This window comes from Branchiostoma belcheri, unplaced genomic scaffold, assembly GCF_001625305.1.
Source record: "Branchiostoma belcheri isolate BF01 breed outbred unplaced genomic scaffold, Haploidv18h27 scaffold10, whole genome shotgun sequence".
NCBI classification, from domain to species: domain Eukaryota; kingdom Metazoa; phylum Chordata; class Leptocardii; order Amphioxiformes; family Branchiostomatidae; genus Branchiostoma; species Branchiostoma belcheri.
Genome location: NW_017802380.1, coordinates 1212008 through 1238592, shown reverse-complemented (window position 1 = coordinate 1238592; position 26585 = coordinate 1212008). Strand labels below are relative to the sequence as shown.

The 26585-nt window shown below is 41.9% G+C and overlaps 1 protein-coding gene across 3 annotated transcripts in view; it reads left to right on the top strand.

Annotated features, from left to right (window-relative positions):
• LOC109472549 (TBC1 domain family member 30-like) overlaps positions 1–26585 on the top strand; it is a 39680-nt gene that overhangs the window by 6197 nt on the left and 6898 nt on the right. For 2 of the 3 annotated variants that reach the window (XM_019772343.1, XM_019772335.1), the window contains exons 3-7: positions 14050–14111; positions 18595–18660; positions 21732–21857; positions 25558–25734; positions 26166–26334. In XM_019772343.1, coding sequence (XP_019627902.1) covers positions 14050–14111; positions 18595–18660; positions 21732–21857; positions 25558–25734; positions 26166–26334 — 600 coding nt within the window. Of the gene's footprint in view, positions 1–11042; positions 11124–14049; positions 14112–18594; positions 18661–21731; positions 21858–25557; positions 25735–26165; positions 26335–26585 lie in introns of those variants that run through there. The other variant, XM_019772350.1, reaches the window with a different exon arrangement.

The window sequence follows — 26585 nt, the reverse complement described above, 5'->3', positions numbered from 1 at the left end:
CCGGTTCTATCCCCTCCCTTGGGCGGTGCCGCGGTCGCCTGTTCGAACACGTGCCAGCGCACGTGCCAACGTCGTGTTCGAACAGGTGATCTATACCGGTACCGTTCGAGGGAAGGGGCTCTAGAACCGGCCGGTACAGATGGAATAAAGGAGTTGAGATCAAGCCATTGACGAGTTCAGACGCGCGTCCTTCTTCGTCCTGTTACACACGTATTAGCATTGCTCTCATGGAGGGGGATGGAGCAAGCCTTTCAAAATTCTGTTGTATGAGTTAAATGTCAATGCAGGACCTTTCTGTGTATGATAGTTTCCAGGTGCCCTGTTTGCTATATTTAGACATAATTAATACTTGCTAAGTTATCACATTATGGTACGTACCTTACAGCACAATTACTGAAGGGGAAAGGCTAATTATTTCTGTCTCCACATGAAATCCTGTATCAATGTTTTATCCTCAACCAACAAAGGGTTAAGTAATGATGTACATGTACCAACAATTTGTTTGTTTGAGGCTTTGTTTTTTCACGAAATACTCAGATTGTTCTGTTGGCCGCTTTTCATTGAGGTCTTGAAAGAGGAGCTCAGGGTTAAATAAAATATAACAGGATACAATTTACATGACTGAAGTCCTAACAAATTCATCAACATATATTGAGTCATAATAAACCCATAGACATACATTGTATATCCTTACACATACATGGTATTACAAAAACACATACAGTGCATAACAAAACGAATATGGCCTGTGTCTGTTCATCTGGGTGGTATCAGCTGTTGCAGAAGTTTAATAGTTGACTTATACTTGTTACAACATTTTGACAGAGGACTGTAGTGAGACCTAAGTAGCACCATCTCTGCTGAACTACTTACTACATGTATACCAGGAAGAGGAAGTGCAGTTCAGGGTAGTGTGCAGTGTGCAAAGATCCTGTTTACACAGAACGTTATGTTGATACTGACATTTGACACGGCTTACTCAGATCATCCATCAATATGATATATGGACTTTTTGACACATCTCTGATGATATGTCTGGCTGGCACTTGACTTTTTATCAGAATGTGTGTATTAGTGACAGATATGTTTTTAGAGAAACAGTCACCTTATCATTTGTGCAATGTATAGATTATATGTATTACACACACTAGTTGCATCATGCAGACAAACCCCTTCCACCACATGACCACAACATTACAAGTATATAAACAGGATTGTGAATGCTGCAAAATATGGCTCCAATATCCTTGCTTTTGATATTGTATTTACTATTGACTTTTGTAATCTTTAATTTGTATGGTCTTAAAATTGAATTTCGTGTAGGATATCCATGGATCTTTGCTACTGGACAGTAAATCGCACATTTTTTTTACAAACATGGCCCATTGTTGGCCAAACTTTTGCCAGAACACTCAAAAGATCGTGGGAAGACATATACTAACTATGCACAGAGATACGGAATGACAGTATTGAACTGATGCAGTTAACGTTGCATGTATTTTAAAACAATGGTTTGTATTTGTATTTATTGGCAATGATTGAGAAGTTCATGTACCTAGTATGGTGTGTCTTCATTTATATACATATATTTCTGTAGGTAACCTGAGTTCAATTTGAATGCGGTGAGAACTGTGACCACCTTATTGTTTACACCCAGTGTCTCCATTGTATGTGTGTTCACATATGATCACACACTGTCTTACCATAATACTGCCGCAGGGTCCACTGGCTAAACTATATTCTAAAGGACGCTTGGCAGCTTTCCAAGTTGTCATTAATCAAAACGATGAAGTGAAAGAAGACAGTATGGAACAGGTTTTTCAAGAAACAGCGTTAACTCAATAACCGCCTACAATTGTAGAACACTAACAAAACAAGGAGTATTTATCAAGTAGACATCAACTCATTTTGCTGCTCTTAGATTTCCCGCGCTGATTTTGACCGAGGTGTTCGAAATAGAACAGGGGGTTCGACGTGTTCGATCAGTAAATGTCCATTGTGGAACACTAGCAGGTATAAGATGGGGGTGAAGAGGGCAAGACCGCAAACCTGCCTGTTATTTTAAATTAACGGGCGCCTTCCGAGCGTTCTTATCAGCACAGAACAGGATCGGAAATGTAGATGTTTATGTTGTTAAGAGTGGTTACACACGGCTATACGTGAGTTACGCGTAGGCTAGATTATTTTACTTCGTTGTAGATTTGTGGAGTGAGATTTGTATTACTGCAACCACCATCCGTTTTCTATTGATGATCAACGACATAATGTGTGAAATTGCAAAAAGTTATGACGTTATGTATGCCCGTAAGCCTTTTAGTTTGACGTCAATTTACTGTTGACCTACGTCGCTAAAGGTTAGAGATACACACACAAAAAACAGATACTCAAGCAACTCCATAGACTCAATCAAATGGCTAGATATCAACATCTACCCAGTTGCTTGAGTATTATCTGTTTTCTTGTGCACCGTTCGTCTAGTATTGACCATAGGGAAGACTGCGGTGTTAGTATAGCAAACGGTCCTAATGTGTTGGAGAGAGTAGTTTGGACGGACAGTTTTTTAAATGATCTTTTATCGGGAATCATGCACGTGTTTAGACCTCCGGCTTACCATGTTTATGAATATTTTTGAGATCGATGATACATGTATCAGTGACCAGTGCCTGTCATCTTATATAATCATGTTGAGAGATCATCACCAGATAGGACATCGTCATCACAGCTGTGGTAACGTCCGCCTTTTCTCATGACTACCTCAGTTCCAAACTTTGGGACACTGTCCGATCATACACATTGCTGGCATTTAAGGCGGACACCACAAACGGACCAACCACGGTGTTGGCATCTTTGAAGACCTGTGTACGTAAACACAGAAAGTTTTTTTATATCCCGTGTGTTCACAGTTGTGACTATATCGTGACATGCACAATGATTGCGCTTGAAATGCAACAAATTCAAACATTTCCAAATGGACAGACACTGAATGTTTTAGTGAAAACAAATGAGCTTCGTCAAGGTCAGCTTTTGTCCGACGGGCGTGAGCTCGTAATGCACAGAGATACGATACGAAGGTAGCTAGCGTCAACACGAGTTCACGCCATCCATGGTGCCAGTTTACTCCTTATGTATCGCCTGCATTGTGACCCACTGGAACTGGTACTAAACCACTCGTCAACAATATTCAAAACACCCCTATCCCCCATGCATACCGGACCTTAAGTACCGGATCAAAGGATAGGCAGCTCACTGGTGAACAGGAAGATCGTGTACTTATTCAAGGGCTGCCTTCCTTTGAACTATACGCAAAAAGCAACGCCCATACGACTTAGCCTCCACCAGGCCTTTTCGAATTCTACGGGAATACGGATCGTAGAATTCGGCAAAAAAAGAGAGTAAAATTGGCTAAGGGAGTCCGGCCAGTCAAACCTACAAGGCGGCCAAACTCCCCTGGTAAATATTCTCCTATATATATATATATATATATATATAGCCAGCTCAGTTAGTCTGGTAGAGAGCTACACTCATTTAAAACGATGAGTACTGTCAGGTCTTCGTCTTTCTGATGGCAAACCCCATTGTCCATGCAAACTGGTTGGAACGTTTTGTTGCAAAAGGAACAATTGAAGTTCGTACAAGGATGAGTGGTACAATGTAGCAGGGGTGCTTAGCGACTTTTCATGACGTCACAAGTGACATAAATTTAGATTGTGGGGTGACGTTTGGGTCATCGGACGGATAGGGGAACTACTGAATGTGTTCGATTCTAAAAGGAATCAGCAAAGACGGGGATGTGTTGTTGGAGAACGTCTTTGTTCTAGTTGTATGCGGCACGTGTTTTTATTATAACATTTGAAGTAAGACTTTCCCAAAACTGGAATGTATCTATTTTTGATGCTGCATCGTCTTTTGTCGCTGTTGTCATTCAGCAATGAAAAGCTAGTACGCTGTGATGTTTTTAAAGTGGCACGGAGCATTGGAGCTTTTTCAAAGTTGCCCGCCCGGGCATTGGCATAGACTCCACGACCGTATATACGTACGTACATGCATGTACAGCAGCAAAACAAGCAACGGCCATATGTAGGACTGCCATGTGATGTGGCGCTTGAATCTTACCTCCTTTGTGTCCGTCCATGTTTCTTTATGTCTGTTCGAATAACTGTGACTCAGACAGTTGTCGTTTTGGTGACGTTTTTCAACCAACAAGAGAGAGCAAGCATCACCATTCAGCAATCGTTGACAAGTTATCAATCAAGTAGTAGTGCAGTATCTATAGAATGCTGCCGTGCGAAGTTAGCAGTGTTTCTAGCGTGGCGTGGGGCATCCTTGTGTGACTGAAAGTCTGCATGCACAGTTTCCTATGTAAAGAAAATTCCAGGGGCCCAACGAGTGTAAAGTTAATGGCGATCCTCAAAACTTTTCTTTAAACGTGACGGTCAAGTTACGCAACTTGGCATCCAAAGTCATGGACACTACTTCAAGTACTAGTAATTATATTGCTGTGGGCATTCTGTGGCGGCAAACTCTTCGTACTTTTTTCTTATTTACCAAGGACTTAATGCAGATAAAAGTCGACTTTGTTTCGCAGTTGGGGTTTGCTTCTATGAATAGAAGTGGTACTCGTTCGCCATGGCGAGGCTTTGGAAATGTTTAGATTCTCGTGTTTCTCATACCTTTAAACAAAGACCGCAGGCAACGTTGTAACTCGGTAATCTGCGCACGTTTTCCGAACTCGTCCAAGTTTAAGGCAAGACTAACCCTGAGACAACAGGGCCTTTGTCTGTGGTAGTCCGCACAGGTTCACACAAGTGGTTTGTATCTTGGCAAACTTCTGGTAACCAAAGAAACAACGTGTTCTAGAATGCCGACACTCTGCATAGTCTTACATAGTCAACAGTGGCGCGTGTGAAATACACCGTAACAATCGGGTCATCTAAAGTATTCCTATGCAATGCCGACAGACCATGGAAGTAAATGGTACGTGGAAGAGGTAACTGTAAACTGACTATAGCATATTTTGGATTGTTCATCGATTACACCATGGGCTACAAAATATGTACTATCCGACAGCATGGAGGAAAACATTCCTTTCGGTGGGAATAGAAGTGGCAAAATGGTGATAAATGACGTTAAAATGACGCCCAAGGTCTTACACAACGGTGAAAGCTGTGTAAGTCGGATGAATGCACTTATACCGTGCGGTGACAATGTTGCAAACCCTGGTGGCTAGAAGTAGCCAAGAGTGTCCGGTAGCGGATCGTGGGGAGCGGACGAAAACTAAAAAGGCTGACACTCAGGCTAGGCTGGGAGACGCCTGGATGGATTCACTGTTGCTGTTGGATCTGTAGTTCGGAAACATTTTACCAGGTGGCACTTCGCTACTCCGAAAGCCGAAGAAAGCGGATATTGCCGTTTACCTGGAAAAGTAGGCGATTGCAGTTACACCACATCAGCAGCAGCAACGAACAGGAACAAATGGAACAAATCCGTTTCAGAATAATTTAATTTTTCTTTATGAAGTAAGTGAAACGTCGATTCCCCTGGAAACCCTTAGTAATACAGTACTAATACCAGGTACGCTTTAGAAGATACACCCTTTTCTTGGCGTGAAGTTAGAAACCGCTAGAAGGCGTTACTTCCCTATTTTTGAGCCACCTGCAGCGATGACGCCTTCGGGTTGGTTCGCCAACGTTCTGATCGTAAAGTCAGTCTTTCACATCACAAATAAGTACTGCTTTTACGTGTATGTGACTGTCTTTTATATTAAATCAACAGAAGGATGACAAGTTACGATTCACTACTGTTCTGTGACAGTTACGGAAAAGTAAAAAGATAGGGCTTTCTCGTTTGGTAACCAGGGAGTGGGCAAGTGATATTCTTAATATGAAAGAGCTAGGCTAAATGTGTACACCAAAAAAACTTGCATCCTTGAATTTTAAAAGGATTTTTAACCAGTGAAACTACTTAAGCTCCACTGATGCGTTGACTTTTCCATCTCTAGGCGGAAGCTTATTTCTATTGACGTTTTAGTGCGGTGTCCTCGCCGCAGGTCCATGTACAAGCGCGTACCGACTTTTGCGTGGGCGGAATTCTCACTAATGGAACAGCATTCACTGCACGAAAAAACAAGTTTTTTTGCAGGTAGCTGTTGTATCCAGTACCGTGCTTTATCCAGAACGTTCCCATGCTCAGACACGGTTCTGGATAGTCCACGCGTATCCAGAACCGTGCCGGGGGCAAATCTACCTTCTTGGATACGCGGAGACTATCCAGAACCGCACCTGAGCCTAACCCTAACCATTGGAACAGCATTCACTGCAAAAAAACACAAGTTTTTGCAGGGGAGCTGTTGTATCCAGAACCGTGCTTTATCCAGGACCTTCCCCATGCTCAGACACGGTTCTGGATAGTCCACGCGTATCCAGAACTGTTCCGGGGGCAAGTCGACCTTCTTGGATACGCGGAAACTACTAGTATCCAGAACTGCACCTGATGCTAACCCTAACCATTGGAACAGCATTCACTGCACGAAAAAAACCATTTTTTGCAAGGTAGCTGTTGTTTCCAGAACCGTGCTTTATCCAGAACGTTCCCATCAGACACGGGTATGGATAGTCCACGCGTATCCAGAACCGTGCCGGGGGCAAATCTACCTTCTTGGATACGTGGACACTATCCAGAACCGTGTCTGATTCCAAGTGTTTTTTTTTTTCGCAAGGTACTAGTAGCTATTGTATCCAGAACCGTGCTTTATCCAGAACGTTCCCTTGCTCAGACACGGTTCTGGATAGTCCTCGCGTATCCAGAACCGTGCCGGGGGCAAATCTAGTCTAATTATCTAACTATGCTGGCTATATATAGGAGAATATTTGCCAGGGGAGTTTGGCCTCATTGGGGTTTGACTGGCCCTTCGGAGGGAAAGAAACAACATTCATCGGCCTGACTCCCTTGGCCATGGCGCCAATTTTACTCTCCTTTTTGCCGAATTCTACGACCCGTATTCCCGTAGAAAGGCCTGGTGGAGGCTAGGGCAAATCTACTAGTACCTTCTCGGGATACGCGGGAAATATCCAGAACCGTACCTGATCCTAACCCTAACCTAGTAATTCAGGCATGAAACTAGATAGGCGCCTGTTCTGTATACGATAGTAGGTATGAAATCATCATGGGCGACGGGCTTTGACGTCATGTAAAAGTCGGCCCACGTTCATTCGATTGCCATCGATTTTGAGCCACTCCACTCAAATTGGGGGAGGTGGCAGGTCATGAAATTTTAACCCCTCCTGATTCATTTCTTAAAAGAGCCGTCGAAGGAGTGATCTAGTTCATTCTGTTCTGACTTTTACTTCTGCCGTTGTTTCCAAGTAAGTAAGTTATACCCGTTCACGAAGAATGTCTGAAAATCTCTGTAGAAAATCTCACGTTGACCCCTTAAAGTTATAAATTGGAATCTCCCTTACTATATACATGTACCATTTTTAGAAAACCTGCCCTTTAATTCCGTATATGATACATGTGTGCAAGCTCGGCTACCATCCTTGTAATCACTTCCACGAAGCCACTATTTTTATCTGCAGTCCTCAATGAAAATTCTTCGTTGCCACGCTACGAGAGCATCTTAATCTGCCTTTCTCAAATACCTCTGCTTACAATCGGTACACCGCGTACACGCGAGGGAGAGTTTGTGTCCACCTAGATCCCGGTAACCAAGCCGACCATTGAGACCCGGTTTTAAATTGGCTCAGGCTGCCCTGGCAACGAGCGCAGGTACCCCGGTAACGAGTGCGCACGTCCGGGAGCGGGGCTGTTGATGTGCGGAAGCGTGCGCGTTCGTATCTCAACACAACACACGACGTACCGACGGCCCAGCGTCAAGTGGAGAGGGGGTCGCAAAATGGGGGTTTCACTTCGCTATCAACAACTAGCCGTTCTAGCCTATATACAATTGAGAATTCGAGAACCTGACGGCCGCACGTTCGCATCTCAACACAACACACGACGTACCGACGGCCGGGCGTCAAGTGGATATAGGGGGTCACGTTGGCGCAAAATGGGTTTTTCCACTTCGCTATCAGCAACTGGCCGTTCTAGCCTGTCTATTTATCGAGATTCTTGCGGCCTGTTGTATCCAAAACTGTGCTTTATCCAGAACTATGCTCACTCACGGTTCTGGATCTCTAGCCTGTCTATATTAAATCGAGAATTTGAGATCCTGTTGAATCAAGAACCGTGCTTTATACAGAACTATGTTCACCCACGTGCACGGTTCTGGATCTCTAGCCTGTCTATAATCGAGAATTTGAGATCCTGTTGAATCAAGAACCGTGCTTTATCCAGAGCCACGGTTCTGGATTGTCCGCGCGTATCCAGAACCGTGTCTTGGGCAAATCTACGTTCTTGGATACGCGGAGACTATCCAGAACCACATGCATGCTTGGTCCTAACCCTAATCCCTTCAGGCATAGAACGAGATAGGTCTAAGGTTCTGGAGAAGATGGATGGACCCGCCCAACTAACTACCCCCATTGACATTGTACTGTATGTCGTACAAAGGCCTAGGGGGGCTATTGACTTGCTATATGAACGTATCTTTTGGCTACGTGAAAAATGAGAGGGCTTAGGGAGCAAAATACACAGACAAAATGCCTTGTTGAAATAAAGTAGAAACATACATATTATTTCAATGACGACTTAAAAAGTTAGATGCCAGTATTTCACAAGACCAATGTGCACTGTCGCGTATGCCAACGTGCCTTACTTTTTTTAATCACATCCTTGCAATATTTTTGGAACAATGATTGGGTCAAATACGTTGTCATCCTGCCTACACAGCTTTTTTACATCGTTCGTTTTAGGACTTCGAAAATTTGCTTGGTCAGAACAGTTCTTCATAAAAAGAACCGTCAGAACTGGAGACCGTATCCGCCTGTGGTGTCGACGTGTGTGTGCGTCTTCTCTCTGTAGTCTCTCCTACTGACGTCACGGGCCAAAGGGCAATATTTGTTCAGCAGACAGCCCCCTGTTCATGATTACACCAGCTTAACAAGCGTCTGGCAATCGCACAAAGTAATCAAAGGACCAGGATCTGATTGTGAGATCAGAGCTACAAGAGCCGTAATTTGCGTCTGCCGAATTGCGAGCTGAAAGACGACCCGTTGCCTTTGCCCACATGCAGAAGTGAAATTTCATGTTACTAATTGAATAGCTTTCTTCAAAATATACCGTTCGAAGGAAAGGAATGCTGCTCGTAAATGTTTAAAATTGGAGCTTATAGCATCGATTTATGCAAATATATGCTGCTTCACGAAACTGGTTGATTGCAGAAGTGAAATTCCATGTTACTAATTGAATAGGTTTCTTCAAAATCTACCGTTCGAAGGAGCACTGTTAGTAAATGTTTAAAATTGGAGCTTATAACATCGATTTATGCAAATATATGCTGCAGCACGAAACTGATTGATTTCCCTCATTTGGAAACGTACTGAGGGCGATGAGGTCATGTTGGAACGTTAATTAATTTCTCCAGAACGTAGCCGCTGTCAGACGAGCCAAGGTCGTGGCGTAATGAACTCATCAAACCATCTTTTCTTCCGGAGACGGACTCAGAACGAACAGAGTAATGTAGATATTGCATCTCATAATGATATCATTCTTTCAAACAAAGTGTTTTGCACATGTTTTTCGAGATCGTAGATTTAATTCTTGTCGGTTAATAATTCTGAAACGGGGTGGCAGGAGAGGGTATTGGGCACAAACCATCTCTTTTCGGAGACGGACTCAGAACGAACAGAGTAATGTCTATATTGTATCTCATAATAATGTCATTCTTTCAAATAGTAGTATTTTGCACCTGTTTTTCGAGATCGTAAATTTAATTCTTGTTGGTTAAATATTCTGATACGGGGTGGCAGGAGAGGGTACTGGGCACGAACCCAGGGGCCGCAATATTCCTCCACTTTGATGAAACCGCGCATTCTTTTTGATTAAAGTCGGCTATTGATCTGCCCGAAAAATGACGCCCAGCGTTCATCATGTTAAGGCTGCGGAAGGGTTACGGTCGGGGCTGGGTATGTTAGCCCGTGTCGGTGGATTCATCTCGCCAGCCACCGTAGCTAATCCTCTTCAAACAAAAGTGTGAATGAAATGTTGATACAATTCTTACATACCTGAAGTGTGTGAGTACTCGAGTGTACGTAGTAGACCTCTCGGCAGACGCTCGGTAGATGCTTGTCGGTGTCTCCAGTGGTTGGTGTACCACTCGACGCCAAACGTACAGTCGGTCTACCGTCACAAGCAGATATGGACTGCTCCATTATATTTCAGAGCCGGGGCCAGAATAATGCCAGGATTATGGGACAGAATATTCTGATACATCAATAAAGCAGTGCGGCTCTTTTCCATCCACGGTGAATAGAGTTCGGATATCAAATATTTGCAGAATCGCTTGTCGTTTTGAAAGGGAGAAACTGTCAGTGTGGGTATACAAGGGCCCCATCCTGTATAATTTAGTCGCGCCGCGGCGTTTTATTAATAATTCATTAGCCAATTCATCTGAGCGCACAGCCTGTTCCTGCATGTGGGCGTGCGTTATTGGGAAGCGGTGCCGGTGACGTCAAAGAGAAGACGAGTTTAGCCCCTGGTGGAGGGGCCATCAGCGAGCGTACATTTTACTCTTACGTGTGCGGTGAGAACTCGGGAGATAACGGTTGGCTGTGTTTCTCCAGGCAACGGGGTTTGGCGGTGATCTGTCAGCAAGCGTGGTGTACTGTATGTCTCTAGATTGCGTACCGTTAGCGGAACTGTATCACAACAGGAGCGCTAGCTAGTATCTCTGAGCGCCGTTGTTGTGCTAGGGAAGCCGGCGTGCTGGTACGTTTCTTCCGGTCGAATCGTCAGAATTTCCCTCCTCACTACCTCCCCGTGGTGCTGAAAGCGTGATGGTTAGTTCGGCGGCGTGAAACCGGCGAGTCTTGTTGTGCAGTTTGTATTCAGCAACAACGCCAGGACTCCGTGTGGATCGATCGCGAGCGGCGGGAGCTAGCGAGCTTCAGCGGTAATGGCCACAGTGGTGAGCAGAACGGTGCCCGGCGCCCCTCAGAAAATGTCGGGCTCGGCCACCGCGCAAGGTAACGTTTCGCCTTCCCTAGCTAGATCCGTGCTAGCTTTTTGGCGCCGTACGATCTTCTTAATGTTACGTTTTCCCCCTACACGTGTGTGTGTGCCTCCACGGCGCCGCAGGATGGATTCGCACACGCACGTTGGCGGTCTGTACCGGTTTGTTTGTGATGGAAAAAAAAAACTTGCGCCATCGTGCCCCACAGGCCACACGTACCCTGTTAGTTTACCCATTACGGTATTTGCTCATTCCCTTTGTCTTCTACAACCTTACGTCAAACGTATTATTGATCTCTTTCCCCCATCAACGTTAAGATATTTTACAGCCTATAGATTGTGACGCTTAATGTAGATTGAGTGAATAGTGTTTGTGTTATAAGCGCAGATATTTGGTTTGCGTCCTCTTGACCTATGGCGCCTCCTCTCTCTAGGCTAGCGTGCGTGCGTGCGTAAAGCCCAATAAAATGTTCTATTGTCCACTGCATACTTAAATTCCAACATCGCCTATTGGGCATAGGGATTAGGCCTAGAACTGTATACTGTATACCACGTTCTCTGTCCGTAGAGCTTTGTAAAATTTCAGTGCAACCAACGTTGTACTTTCCTCTCTTCCAGAAAAAAGACAGCAATACAGTGTATGTACATATAATACTAATAGTCATTGTATATTGAACTGAACTACTTGTGAGATTAGGCCTAGAACTGTATACCACGTTCTCTGTCCGTAGAGCTTTGTAAAATTTCAGTGCAACCAACGTTTTACCTTCCTTTCTTCCAGAAAAAAGACAACAATTTACAGTGTAGTACATAATACTACCACCTAATGGCCATTTGTATACTGAACTGGACTTATTATGTGTCCTAAGAATAGTAGTACCTACTTGAGAATTTTTTTAAATCCAATTTTAACGTCATTTCCCCTCGAAACGGGGGTTAGATGTGCTTGCATCGAATGCAAGTCTTTTTTTTGGAGCAAGATTTTTATGGCAGGATGCCCTTCCTAAGCCAACCCAAACCCTAGTAGGGCCCAGGATCCCTCTAACTGAGAATTGTATTCTTCTTCTTCTTCTTATCCGAGTTTTACGTCTATTGATTCCCCGATTCGGGGGTATAGACGTGCTTGCACAGGTGCATGTTTGGGCTTGTCATTTTGCCCCTCAGCATGCTGAGGTGCACAACACCAAGCCTGTGCAAGACTTTTTTTTTTAAGCAAGGTTTTTACTGACTGGATGCTCTTCCTAACGTCAAACTCTAAAGTTTTTGACAGCTTTCAGAGACTGGCTGTATGAGGAAATGTGTGTTAAGTGCCTTTCCCAAGGGCACAACATCGGGGTATGTAGTAGGTGGATTTGAACCCAGGGCTCCTGGGTCCCGGGCCGAAAGCCCTACCACTATACCACACGACGCCATGTATGCTGCTGGAAAAGCTGAGACGCGAGCTAGTTTGCTCCAAATTGGAGACCAATTCCTGCTCCGGTGTTATATAACATCACCAATACAGGAGCTTCCTTCCAGGCCGTACTTGGCAATAAAATGACATTAGGAAGTCCCTTGTTACAGGAATAACGATCGCACCACCCACACATTGACGTAGGGGAGGTATAAAACGTAAAACTAGAGCCTGTAGGAGCCAAATGTGAGAGTAACAGAGAATACACAGCTGGTGGTAGTTTGTCATTAATTTCTTAATTTATCACGTTAGTACCTTTAAAATGATTACTAGTATGATATTACCAAGTGCATTGCTTAGTGTAAGCTTCAAAAATCGTTTAGCGTTTGTTTGATATACGTGTACCTTTGTATCTTGAATGTTGAACAGTTCTAGTGGCTCGATAGATGAACATAGTTGTTTATGAAGGTAAGAAACACATCGTTGATAAAACGTGAAGAATCGTGAAGCCATAGCATTGGTGACTCAGGATGTTTAGAAAGAATTGTTCATTACTCAACATTTTTTAAAAAGGAGCAAAGGCTCTGTAACGTTATATTGTACCGATTGAAGAAAAAACTATGACCTTTGTAACGTTCCTTGGCTGATTTCTTAATACATGTATTGGTTCTCCGGTGTTTTGCTGTTATTGGATGAAGTTTGTTTAGGATACTACTGCACCTGTCTGGCATTTGTAAATAGTGTAGCTAAGGAACCGACTGGCAACCAAGCTTCAGTACAGGGATGGGTTTTGGTTTCAGACAGTACCGTGGCATTGTTTTCCTTGTGGTTATGGCAGTTGACTCAGAATGATACAGAATCTTACGGTTCTAGGTTCGAATCCCAAGCAGGTGCCGATGTTGTGCCGTTGGGAAAGGCAATTTAGTAACATGAATTATTTTATGGCAGTTGATTTAATTTGCCAGTCATGCAAAACAAAATCTCCTCATGACCCAGATGGTACCAGTATAAAACATACCCACGTTGTTTACACATGGGAATGAAACAAACACTGGAATGACCCCAACAACGGATACACTAATAGTGTATAGGTTGATACAAGTATATTACAGACCTAGCTTATCAATATTTGTGGGAATTTTCTGGAAGGTAGTCAAGCTGGCACACTAACTACCTCCTGAACATATAACCATTACATATATTTTTAACATTTAAGAATGTGATTGTATACCTAATGTTGATGTTTTTCTATGGGAAGTGCACATGATTGAGAAGTCAATACAGGGTATGTATGCTGCAAATACTGACATTTCATTTTACTGGCCTTTTGAGTGTTTGAATCACTCACACACCTTTTTTTATCAACAGGCTGGAAATAAAGTGAATTTGTATCTTCTCCCTAATAAAGAGTGTTACATGTATGTTGACAGATATTGCTTTTCATGTTTTTCTTTGCCTTGTGTTACACATTATGAATCAGCTGTAGATTGTAAAATGTTGGAACACCATGGAATAACTGTAATGTGGTATTTCTTACTGTTTTTCAGGAATTGACACAAGAATGAAGTTCAGCATAGAGCCCATGCCAGGCAAGAAAGGCTTCAGACAGGTGAGAAAAAAGCTTTATCATTTAATTATTTACTACTTTCACTTTATAGAATTTTGTACAGTCACACATAATTTTAACTTAACCTAGAAGGGCATGTTTTTGTTAGCGTGTGTTTGGATGGGTGGATGGATGTTTGGATGTGGTTTAGCACGATAACAAGCTATGGATGGATTGGGATTGTCATGACATATGGTAGGTATTGACCTATTGAAGAAATAATTAGATTTTCTACCCCTGGTGGCTTTCCTTAGTACTGCAGTGAAACTTCCAGTTTTGATATCTTGTGTTCTGGACATGCTAGTTAAGGCTTAATATGCTCTACATGTATGTAAGCTCTATCTGCATGTAAGAACGTCTTTTACCTAGATTGAGACAGTGATCAGTTGAATTCAAAATATGTGGAGGGAAGCAATTTAGTCTTTAGATTGCATTTCAATTCTCCAGACATGGCAAATTATACTTGCATTATGAAATTGGGTTAGGCAATTTTTGTTTCATATACATGTACTACATCATTTCATTTAATACATAGCAACATACACTATTATATATAATAGCAAACCAGGAGCATACAGAGACAAATGTGTGCTATTTCCAACTGTACACGGTTTAAAATCAATAATCATACATCAGTGCCTCTACCTGCCACATTCTATGCCGAAGGGATTGCGGTTTGGTAAACCAAGACATGTAAGTCACAGCTACAGCATGTAAGCTCGCTGCCATGCATATCCGTCCATTTGGAAAAGCCTTGAGCTTCAGTAATGCTACATCGTGCATCCCGCGCTGGGCTTACTTCCACCAGATAGGAGGCAGAAGCTGGCTCCAGGGTGTAAGGGTGACATATCAAGTGGAAATGTTCCATTTCGGTACCGTGACGTCATCTTTCCCGCTCTGACTATCAGCAAACCAATCTCCGTTTATGGAAAGCAGACATTTGCGCAATGTAGTATGAAAAGTATGATGTATATAGTAGCTAGCTCATATTCAAGAAATTACTTTGGCCATATATATAAGTATTATGTATACATAGCATTATGATAGTATTTCGGAATCCATATATTTGTTAACGAAGCCAAGCAGAGAATATATTTTGGAATGCATCCCTCTCTGAAACTGAACAAGGCAGAATCAGATCCAATATTTGTGACACAGATGCTCATTAGGGGAAGGTGAATGCTGCTCTTTGATCAGGATTCCGGGCTGCAGACATGAGGACTGTCTGACCCAAAAAAGCAGGAAAGCGTCTCGAGAACATTAGATGGCTTTCCTGCCTATAAATCAGTTCCTGAGCATTGATCAAGTGAGGAGTGCCTTCGTGCAGGATGTTGTGTGGAGAATTCTTATGAGGAGTTCAATGACATTTTGAGTCAGGGCTCGAAATTCATTTTTGGGAATAGGTCCACTGGTGCACACAACCTAAAAAATTAGGTGCGCAAATTTTTTGGGTGCACCATATGAAACAAAACCTAATTACTGATCTTACTGCTCCTGTTCTAAGCTTGAATCTGGAATGGGAGCTAACTTCAAAATCTTACTACAAGAAATTTAAAGATTTTATTATTTTTCTGACCCTTTGATGCCAAGAATATCCTGTATACTATTATACATTTAATATGTAAAAAATACCTACAAAAATATTTGGGTGCACAAGTGCACGCACAGAAAAAAACTGGGTGCACAGCTGCAAATTTGGGTGCACTATGGTGCACATGCACCCAGTATTTCGAGCCCTGTGCCGGATGTGCGAGGAGAATTCATATGAGGAGTTCAGTGACATGTTGAGTACTGTGGACTGTCTGATGGTGAACACCAGAGGGACTCTCCCTCCATCTGTGTGGAAAATGTTGGAAAACTTCAGTAGAATTTTGATAACGTCTGCGCCAGAGAGAAATATGAATCTTTCAGTTTGCCGTTTTTGTGGTGACACATCCACCACATGCCATCAGTACTCATGTCAGCAATATATAAAGGTCCTGTCACTTCTACTGTGTTGCTAAATTTGTTTTGACTGTAAAGTGCTAACTCAAAGATACCACAAAAGAGCACAAAAGCTTTGTGATGTCATTTCACTCGCATTATTTTTACCTCCTAATTCTCAGTTTACCTGTCAAGGGCTCATGTGGAAATCGGCCCTATTCTGCCTAATAACTACCCATATGTATCCAGGATTGTCAAATAAATGAATGAATTCTAACTTTATCTTTGCTGTGCTGCAAAATTGAGCTGCTGCAAACTTAAAGGAAACCTACAGTAACCCAGATGCCTAACCAGTCTATCTAACATCAATAAACCTTTCAACCAAACCTTTCAACCTATCAGTAAAAGAGACATTTCATTTTACACATGTGAAAGCGCCCGAAGCGTATGTACTGCTTCGCAGCACACAAAGTGCAAAAGGCAACCAACCATCTCTGGAAATAAAAGTCTTGTAGATTAGCAGACATGGTAACTAATGACATCGCTAGTAAGACTCCAGGTCTAAGTACATGTACTCTTCAAACATGTCCTTTGCTATTTGTCAAGCAGCTGCCAAACGAACGTTCTTGTAGGATCTCCAGAACAAAGTGGTTCATTGATTGCTGCCAGATTGTAAGAGGAGTCCGGCGTGTTGCATTAAGTTACTCTCGATTGATAAGACTTCATTTCCGCCACAGGCCCTAATATAATCAAAAGTTTACGCACTTGGGCCAAAGGAAATTGAGTCAAGAAGTAGAGAGACCTTTTGAAGGATTCTTGTAGTGCGTGATGAAGGTTAGACATCCAGGTAATACAATACACCAAAAGGAGTTGCTCAAGCTACTGGATTTTCCAAAATCATATCCAGTTGCTTGAGTAACTGCTTTTTGGCGATTCATGTAATGATTTCTTTTTTAAAAAATCTGGATAATTTTATGAAATTGCTCTTATGGCTGAGACATATCAAATACTAGACAAATTATTTCAATCCAACCTATCATTCTTCATGTTACTTTATGGAAAAGAAAGAAATATCTCCAAGTACATAAACTGGTGAAAAATATGTCCTGTACTTTTCCCCAGTGTTATGATAGCCATATGTTTGGCAGCTATCTTCAGTACTGCAGTACAAGCCAGAGCGACAGCAAAGCCACACGACCCTCCATTTTTAGAAAGCAATCTATTTCACAAGCCATTTTCCTGTCACAGAGTCCCCATAACTCACGGATGGCCACACATTTTGATACTGGCTCTTTAGAGGAAAGATTAGCTAGACCCACCGTGGAAAGGGATCCGTTGGCTCAATGTTTGAAAACGGGGCCATTCATCATCACACAACAGAGTGTGAATAGTAATGTTCTGACCCGCTCACATCTCCGTAGGAGGCTTCATTTGTCTCCAAGATGCTCATCCGAGTTTACATGACAGAATGGGGTTAATAAAGAGGAGGGACGTTACATGCATTATGCATTTTCTGTGGCACAGGGCTCGAAATACTTTTTCGGCATTATATTATTGGTTTATTTGTATCAACATATTAACAACAACACATCTCGCAGCCTTGACATACAGGGCTGAATTCTGATGTTTGTTTACAATATAAATCATTAATTGATAGTAGGGAAATACCAATGTAATCATGTCAGATACTCTACCTAAACAGGTGCAAGTAACATTGAAAATTACCTGCACCAGACACATTTTACCTGCACCACTCAGAATTTAAGAAGTGTGGCTCCTACTAAAAACTGTTAACATTATTTTTTTAGACTTACACTTCACAGATGGTAACAGTCAATGCAGCAAATAAAAATCCACATACATCTACATAACCCAGCACACAGACCAGTGCAGGTTAGGACATAAGAAATATATACCTGCACAGCACCAATTTTACCTGCACTAACCTATATATACCCAGTACATGAACCAGTGCAGGTTAGGACATCAGAAATACCTGCACATCCCCAATTTTACCTGCACTAAGGTGCATGTGCAGCCAGTATTTCCAGTCCTGTACGTGGTGAGATTGTTGAGGATCCCAAATGCAAGGGCAGTGCTTATGAACGTTTGTGATGCCCTTTCATCGCATCGCACTGTGTGGGATTACTACAAACAGAAACGTATCAGGATCCGAGTAGGTTCTGAGGTTCGGGAAATACCTGAGGTGTTACGGGATCTTCCTCATCACTTTGGGGATGGATGGAGGCTGCGTTTGCACAAACCCCTGCAGACCTAGCATGCTGTTTCCATACATAATATGAGACCATTGGTAGAAAATATCTGGGATCTACTAAAAGTAGTGTTTTTCACCCAGCTTCGATTTCTAACTATATTGTGATTCATTTTAACACAATTAAAGTGATTAAAGGTTTTTATATAAACACATGTTTCGCTTGGAAGAAGTGACAATGGAATATGTACAGAATCAACAAAAAATTCACAAAAATGAATGAAAAAAGATCTCCAGAACAAGTCTACATACTTAATGGAGGTATGAAATCTTTTATTTCCTGTTTTTCAGTGGTTTGATGCAATGAAGGCTGTCGTCCGTCTGCCGCACGGTCTTCCCAGCGAGTGGCGGAAAAGGGTGAGTCTGGAAGATTGCGAAAACATCATTACGCCGGAAAACCATTCCCACATAGCGTGTATACGGGATGTGTCTTATCGCCAACATACAGACGTTAATATACAGCATTTTCCATAATGATACAGGCCTGATGGACTCTGAAAGACCCCCTAAAGGCTGAACCAAAATGATGCATCGAAATGATTCTGCAAAATGACATCGCGTCGCAATCATTCACGGTGCCTGACAGGTGTAATATAAGGCTTCCAGTAGTGTAAGTTGCTTATCACACCAGTACAGATGATGTGCACGGTGTGTTCCGTTTCTACCAGAAACCATGGAAGCGACCATTATCTATCCAGGGTGCCGTCTCAAAATGCCAGCAGCCTCTGGGATGTACCACTTTAAAGTCGGGGGAGGACAGCATCACACAAAAAACTTAGTTCCTGCCTCCTTAATGTTGTCATTTAGTCAGATTTTTGGACAGGAAAAAATTTTCCTTAGCTGATTTTGTTAAGAATTGAGCTGAAAATCTTATCATGACATACTGATATTCATTCCAAAAAATGTTATTAACTTACATGTATAAATATGTACCATGTTACCTTGTATTCCACATAATATCATGTTGGGAGTAGGATAACTATGATTGTACATTGATATAAATAGACTATTTTGTGCCACTGTTGTACAGTCATACAAAACATTGCTTGCAAACCATCATTTCCAAAGATTTCAGCTCAAATGCATTCCAGCCGTTCAAGCCTACAATTGTCACGTAACTGCCAATGCACGGAAAAATATGTCCAATCCCCAGCACACAGTGGAAAACATGCGACTACAACTCAAAGCAATCTTACATTGTTGAACAGTCATGCAAAATACTGTTTGTAAACCATCATTTCCAAAAAGATTTCAGCTCAAATGCATTCTAGCCGTTCAAGCCTACAATTGCCACGTAGCTGCCAATGCACGGAAAACTATGTCCAATCCCCAGCACACAGTGGAAACACGCGACTACAACTCAAAGCAATCTTACATTGTTGAACAGTCATGCAAAATACTGTTTGTAAATCATCATTTCCAAAGATTTCTGCTCAAATGCATTCTAGCTGTTCAAGCCTACAATTGCCACGTAACTGCCAATGCACAGAAAACTATGTCCAATCCCTGGCACACAGTGGAAACACGCAACTACAACTCAAAGCAATCTTACATTGTTGAACAGTCATGCAATATACTGCTTGCAAATCATCATTTCCAAAGATTTCAGCTCAAATGCATTCCAGCCGTTCAAGCCCACAATTGTCACGTACTGTAATTCCTGATTTTTTCACGGTACTGTTATGTTCACTGCTTTCACTGTCACTTCTGTACCTCGAACTTATCATTACTGTTAACAAATAATTCCTGGACTTTCTTTTTCCTGCACCTGTCACCACCGTGAATATATAGTTCCGTGAACACGGCCATTTTTCTCAGACCCTGAACTTTTGCTACCGTGAACATAAAGTGAATTACAGTATACCTACTACCAATGCACGGAAAACTATGTCCAATCCCCAGCATACAGTGGAAACACGCGACTACAACTCAAAGCAATCTTCCTCCGCTACCTTCTGTCTATAGACAGTAATCCCCAGGTAATAGCCTTCATTTCCCATGCAGATCAGTCTGGAATGGGGACCGTTATCTGGGGATGAGCTGTGCCTTTTCATCAGGCAGGAACTGGCACAGCTAATTGAAAGCCATTCTTTACCAGGGCTCAAAATACTGTGTGGCGCACCCAAATTTGGAGCTGTGCACCCAATTTTTTTGTGGGTGAACCAGTGCACCCAAAATTTTTTCATAGGTTTATGTATGTAAAGATGTTAAATGTACAGTGGTATACAGCATATTCATAACACCTTAGTGTAAAAAAGATAACATTATAAAACATAATTAGTTATTGCTGATATTCTAATTATTTTTTATCTTATATGGTGCACTCAAAAAAATCTTTTGTGCACTCAATTTTTTAGTTTGGGTGCACCAGTGCACCTATTTCCAAAAATGAATTTCGAGCCCTGCTTACAAACGAGGGTTACAGTCAGAGAGGGGGTGCAGGGGTGATTTAGTGCAGTCGTGCGGATAATAGCGGTAAAGTTTCCTGTAGGGTTGAAGTCACCCTGCCTGTCCAGTGATGTCACATGAGACATCTGGAGGATGGCTGGTGCATTTGAAGCAGCGCTGTTCGACAAATCCCAGCGTAGCTGGTCAATCTGACATGGAAAGGTCGTTCAGCACCAAGGACAGGTTGTAACAACACTGAACAGGAGTGTAACTGTCAACATGTGTAAATGTCACCAATTCAACGGTAATACAGCACTTTCTTAATGTCACCAATACAAATTGTAAGGCCAAAGACTCTCTAGTGTGTATGCTGTCTTCCACTACAATGTTCTTTACCTCATTTTTCTCTTCATTCCAACCATCAACAATTAAGTATTATCATGGCATTACTATTTTGTGTCGCAGGCCTAGGAGTACAAAAGAAATACTGATGAAAGTGTCTTTTACAGTCAAATTAAATCACAAAGTAGGTGCTTGAATTCAGAATCACCAAATTTGGGCACAACCACATCTTTCAGCACCAAGGACAGGGTGCTTGTTCTAGAGTTACAGGTGCTTTAAAACCTGTTTCATGTGTGTAATTTTAGGAAAAACAAGCCTCGGAGTTGCTGTGAAAAGATCTGTGTTTTTCCCAGGTGTGGCTGTGTCTATTTGCCCAGTCCGCATCAAAAAAATTTAATGTGAATATAAATAATGAAAAAAATAATAAGATATGCACATGTAGCTATATTTCTACTTTTTGTATTCTCCAGTTTCATTGTTTTGCCTACTCATTTGCCCTGTTTTGTATTGTTTATGGATGTTTTTAAGGAGAGGGCATATAAAAGCATTTTTGCTTTATGCCCAATCCTCCAGTTTCCATGTTTTGCCAACTAAATTGCCCTGTTTTTCCTCACCATCCCCCAAACGACGTGCGTAGTTTCAGGAAAAAACAAGCCTGGGAGTTATATGACGATAAGATCTGTGTTGTTCCCCCGCAGGTGTGGCTGTGTCTGGCTGATAAGCACATCCAGAACCTGCAGCTGGACTGGGACAAGATGTGCCGCCTCGCCTTCAACGAACGAAGCAACCCTGACGACGATAAACTCGGGGTTCAGATCGTGAAGGTCAGTTTCAGTTTATCTATTTCACCAGCAGTAATACTCGGGTACATAACAACCTGTTTTTCAGGCAATGCTGGGTATACAAAGGACGATTAACAAACTTTAGAATATTACGATTAACAAACTTTACAATATTACGATTAAAACGGATTAACAAACTTTACAACATTACGGTAACACATACCGTAAACATGTAAATATCGACGCCATTCAGGCAACATTGTATGCCATGTTTGTCTGTTATGTCTGGTATGTTAATAAAGAATTGAAGAATTGAATGGAACATACAATACAGAATGACATAACAAAAAAATCGCACAGTCTGACCTCTCATTTCGATCATGACATCACAACAGTCAGGTCAGTTGCCTCTTTGTGTACTGATACAGAAGCTGCTAGCCCATGGGGAGGAGTGGGGATTTCAGTAGAAATCAATTTGTGCCACCTCAGTTTGCGCGAGGTTTCATAATAGCTGTGGATCTGACATTGAAAGGTCTTTCAGCACCAAGGACAGGATGTAACATTACTGAACAGAAGTTTAACTGTTTTGGTCACTTCTTTCTTAATGTACAGAAGAATCTAGCCCATGGGAGGAATAGGAATTCAGAAGAAATTGTTTTTTGTCAGCAACGCTAGGTTTAAGAATAGCTGGTCAATCTAACATTGAAAGGCCATTCAGCACCAAGGACAGTCTGTAACATTACTTAACAGAAGTGTAACTGTTTTGGTCATTTCCCTCTTAAAGTACAAAAGCTGCAGATCTACGGGAAAATGTGGATTTCTGTACAAATTGATTTGTGCCAGCAAAGCTAGGTTTAACACTTATATCACCGTAAGCCTGCTCATGGTGTGTATAGGCAGAATAAATGCTCACATCTCTTACAGTTATCCAGTTGGGTGTTATGTTTGTGCAGAAGCTACTAGCCCATGGAGAAAGGGGGGATTTCAGTACAAATTGATTTATGACAGTAAAGCCAAATTTCACTTTATCTTGCTTGCGGTTTGTATAGCCAAGGTGAATACCCCCATCTCTCACAGTTAGCCCTGTCTACTGGGTATTGAAAACTATGTTGTTGATCTGTAGTTGGTATATATGTGGTATTATGAAGCACAGCTAGCCATATCTACTGGGCATTGAAATCTTGGCATTGACAGATGTAGTTTGGCATATATGTTGTATGCCATATCTATCTACAGTTTATGGTTTTATGAACTACAGTGACCCATGTCCAGTGGGTATAGAAAACTGTACGTTGATAGATGAAGTTTAGTGTACATGTGTGGTTGCGAATTACAGTCACACAGTTACTCATGTCTACTGGGTGTTGAAAGCCGGATGTTGATCTGTAGCTTGGTGGAACCGCCATTAACATTTATCTGGCAGGTTACATGAATCCACCACTTTTGAAAACAGTACATGTATGTTTGAGAGATCTCTAATGTAACACCCTCCAGGTATGCACAGTTTAGATATACAGGAGTGTATTATATTTGGGGATTTTGAACTGGAGAGCAGCGAATACATGTATATGTGACCTGGTGGAATTACATGTATGTCAGTAGACATCTCAACGTTATATGTGGTGTTGAGAATTACAGTCAGACACGTCTAATACCGGGTTTTGAAATCTGTCTGATGATCTGTAGTTTGGTATATTTGTGATGATTCTGAATCACAAAGATGGAAAGGTTATGCCCCTGGAGCCCCAGGTGGTATTCTGCTGCAGGTAATGTAGCAAGTGTTATGTGGGCTTAACACTGCAGTGGAGGGAGATTAAAAGCTACCGTGGCCGACAAGAACAAAATTTTACACCGCAACTTTTGGTGTTTTACACCGCAACTTTTGGTGTTTTACACTGCAACTTTTGGTGTTTTACACTGCAACTTTGGGTGTTTTACACTGCAACTTTTGCTGTGTTTTACACTGCAACTTTTGCTGTGTTTTACACTGCAACTTTTGGTGTTTTACACTGCAACTTTTGCTGTGTTTTACACTGCAACGTTGCTGTGTTTTACACTGCAACTTTTGCTGTGTGGAAAACTTACACCCCTCCCCTTTTATGATGGACGGTCCCCCTGTCAGGTCAAAGGTGACAACGATGGCATGCAAACTACGTCGACTGAGTTATCCTTTTCGTGCATAAGTTTTTTAGAGGAAAAGCTTGGCTACGTTGTGACGTTAGTTTTTTTCTAAAGGCCTTTGAGTCACGTGACATTTTCTAGCTAGAGAATTCGGACTCGCAAGGTCGCTAATAATTGAGTAAATATTGGGCCTATGGGAGTCAAATGTGGCACCACTTGGTACTATGAAGCAATAAAGACTTATTTTCAATTATGAAGTGTTGACTCTTGACTCAGGTAAGTTATCGATCATTAGGGAACAATACGAGCGATCGCCATGACGTCACCGTAGGCAAAAAGTGGGTGCCAGTTGGCTGATTTGCCTACCAAGAATTTGCATATGTCTTCAAATAATTTGCATGCGTATAATGTAAACAAAAACAGCGATCGCTCGTACACAAATGTAGAATAATATTGTATACAATATTTATAGTTAATAAGACATCTAATCAATGTTAATTAGTCAATCACTAATTTATAAACTGTCATCATGGAGGCAATACAGTGTTGTGTAAGTATAGTAAAGTTAGAACACAAAGAAGAACAGACAGAATTATAAATCATCAATTTATTCACAGCTTGATCAATTTCTTAAGATCCCATTCTGTTCATGTCTCACACTCAGTCACAGCACGACACTGTGACTCTCAGGCCGCCGCCATCTTTGTCACTTTTGACCTGACAGGGGGACCGTCCATTATAAAAGGGGAGGGGTGTAAGTTTTCCACACAGCAAAAGTTGCAGTATAAAACACAGCAAAAGTTGCAGTGTAAAACACCAAAAGTTGCAGTGTAAAACACCAAAAGTTGCAGTGTAAAACACCAAAAGTTGCAGTGTAAAACACAGCAAAAGTTGCAGTGTAAAACACAGCAAAAGTTGCAGTGTAAAACACAGAAAAAGTTGCAGTGTAAAACACCCAAAGTTGCAGTGTAAAACACCAAAAGTTGCGGTGTAAAAAACCAAAAGTTGCGGTGTAAAATTTTGTACTTGTCGGCCACGGTAAAAAGCAATGCATCTTACTTCACTTAAGCCAATAACGTGTTGGATATTAGGTTACCAGAGGTCAGTATGTGTGGGTGATGTCAGAGATTGCTAGTTTGACTAATCTGCCCTGTAAAGATCTCCTGTTTATGGAATGAAATGGCTGAGAAGGCTTAAATTCCTGAGAAAGTAGAAGGCTTCTGTAGCAAGTTGATATTTTGACTCTGATGTTTTTGAATGTCTTTCATCCTGAGGTGAATTTTGCACAGGCATACAGTGTATGTTGGGTTAATTGTTGTTGCATCATTGAAATGTGTTTCAGGGAATTTGAGTAACTCAGAAATGTACATGAGACACACGTGTCAAGAGAATGGAGATCATGTTTCCTGCATGTGTTTCCTATAGGATTATTGTTGGGTTACATCATGTTGCAATTTTTTAGCAGGAGGGATTTAGACTCCTGTCTGACCATATATATGAATGTGTTTGAGAAGAATTAACAGAGCAGACCATATGCGAAGGTAAACATTATGCCAGCCTTTGCTTTGCAAATGTCACCTTTCTAATAACTGTTCCTTTTGTGTTTCCTGTGTTCCTATAGGACCTTCACAGAACGGGTTGCAGTGGATTCTGTGCGGAGCAGGACAGGGTGGTGCTGAAGAGAGTCCTCCTGGCCTACGCCCGCTGGAACAAGTCGGTGGGGTACTGTCAGGGGTTCAACGTCCTGGCTGCCCTTGTCCTGGAGGTCGTGGAGAGGGTGGAGGAGGATGCTCTCAAGGTCAGTGGGGTCAAAGGCTAGGGTTTAAAGTTCATTGGGGTCAAAGGCTTGCGGTCATATTAAGTGTCGTAGGACAAATTTCCATAGAGTTGAAAGTAGGAGAAAACAGAGAGGAGATTGATTTTTTTACCTTACAGAGAGAATTCTGTTCATGTTAAAAAAGCAATAAGAAATTAAAGAATGTTCTTACATTATAGCACATTGAGTAAAGAGACTCTTTTTACACAACCAAGTCTTTTATTCAATTATAAAAGACTTTTATAGAACATTAAAAATCTATATCATAACCAATGCAATTTTCGTGAAAAAGTTCACAGCATGGAGTACCTGAACCACCTGAGACATGGAATCATTAACAACCAATGACAGCAAAGATAACATTAAGTCGTAAGGAACTTAATCAATTAACAGCCACATTAATTACCCCCCAGGTGATGATCTACCTGATTGACTACGTGCTGCCTGACAGCTTCTTTGCCAACAACCTGCGTGCCTTGTCGGTGGATATGGCCGTGTTCAGGGAGCTGCTGAGGATACGGCTGCCAGACCTCTCCAAACACCTGGACGACCTGCAGAGGAGAGCTAACTCCAACCCACAGGGTAAGAGTTACAGTACTGTACATGTATTATCTGTACCTGTATTGGTATAGCCGGTATAACTGCCCCTCAGCATAACACACCAGCTTCGCAGGCACACGGCGCAGCGACAGCTGCCTACATCTTTTTATTTACAAAAATCCAAAATCGTTCTGTGAAGTTTCTGTTAAAGTGTCTATTCTTTCTATCATGACAATGACAATTAAATGTATTAATATTCATGCCCAATATGGGTTAAATCACTAGATGCGTTA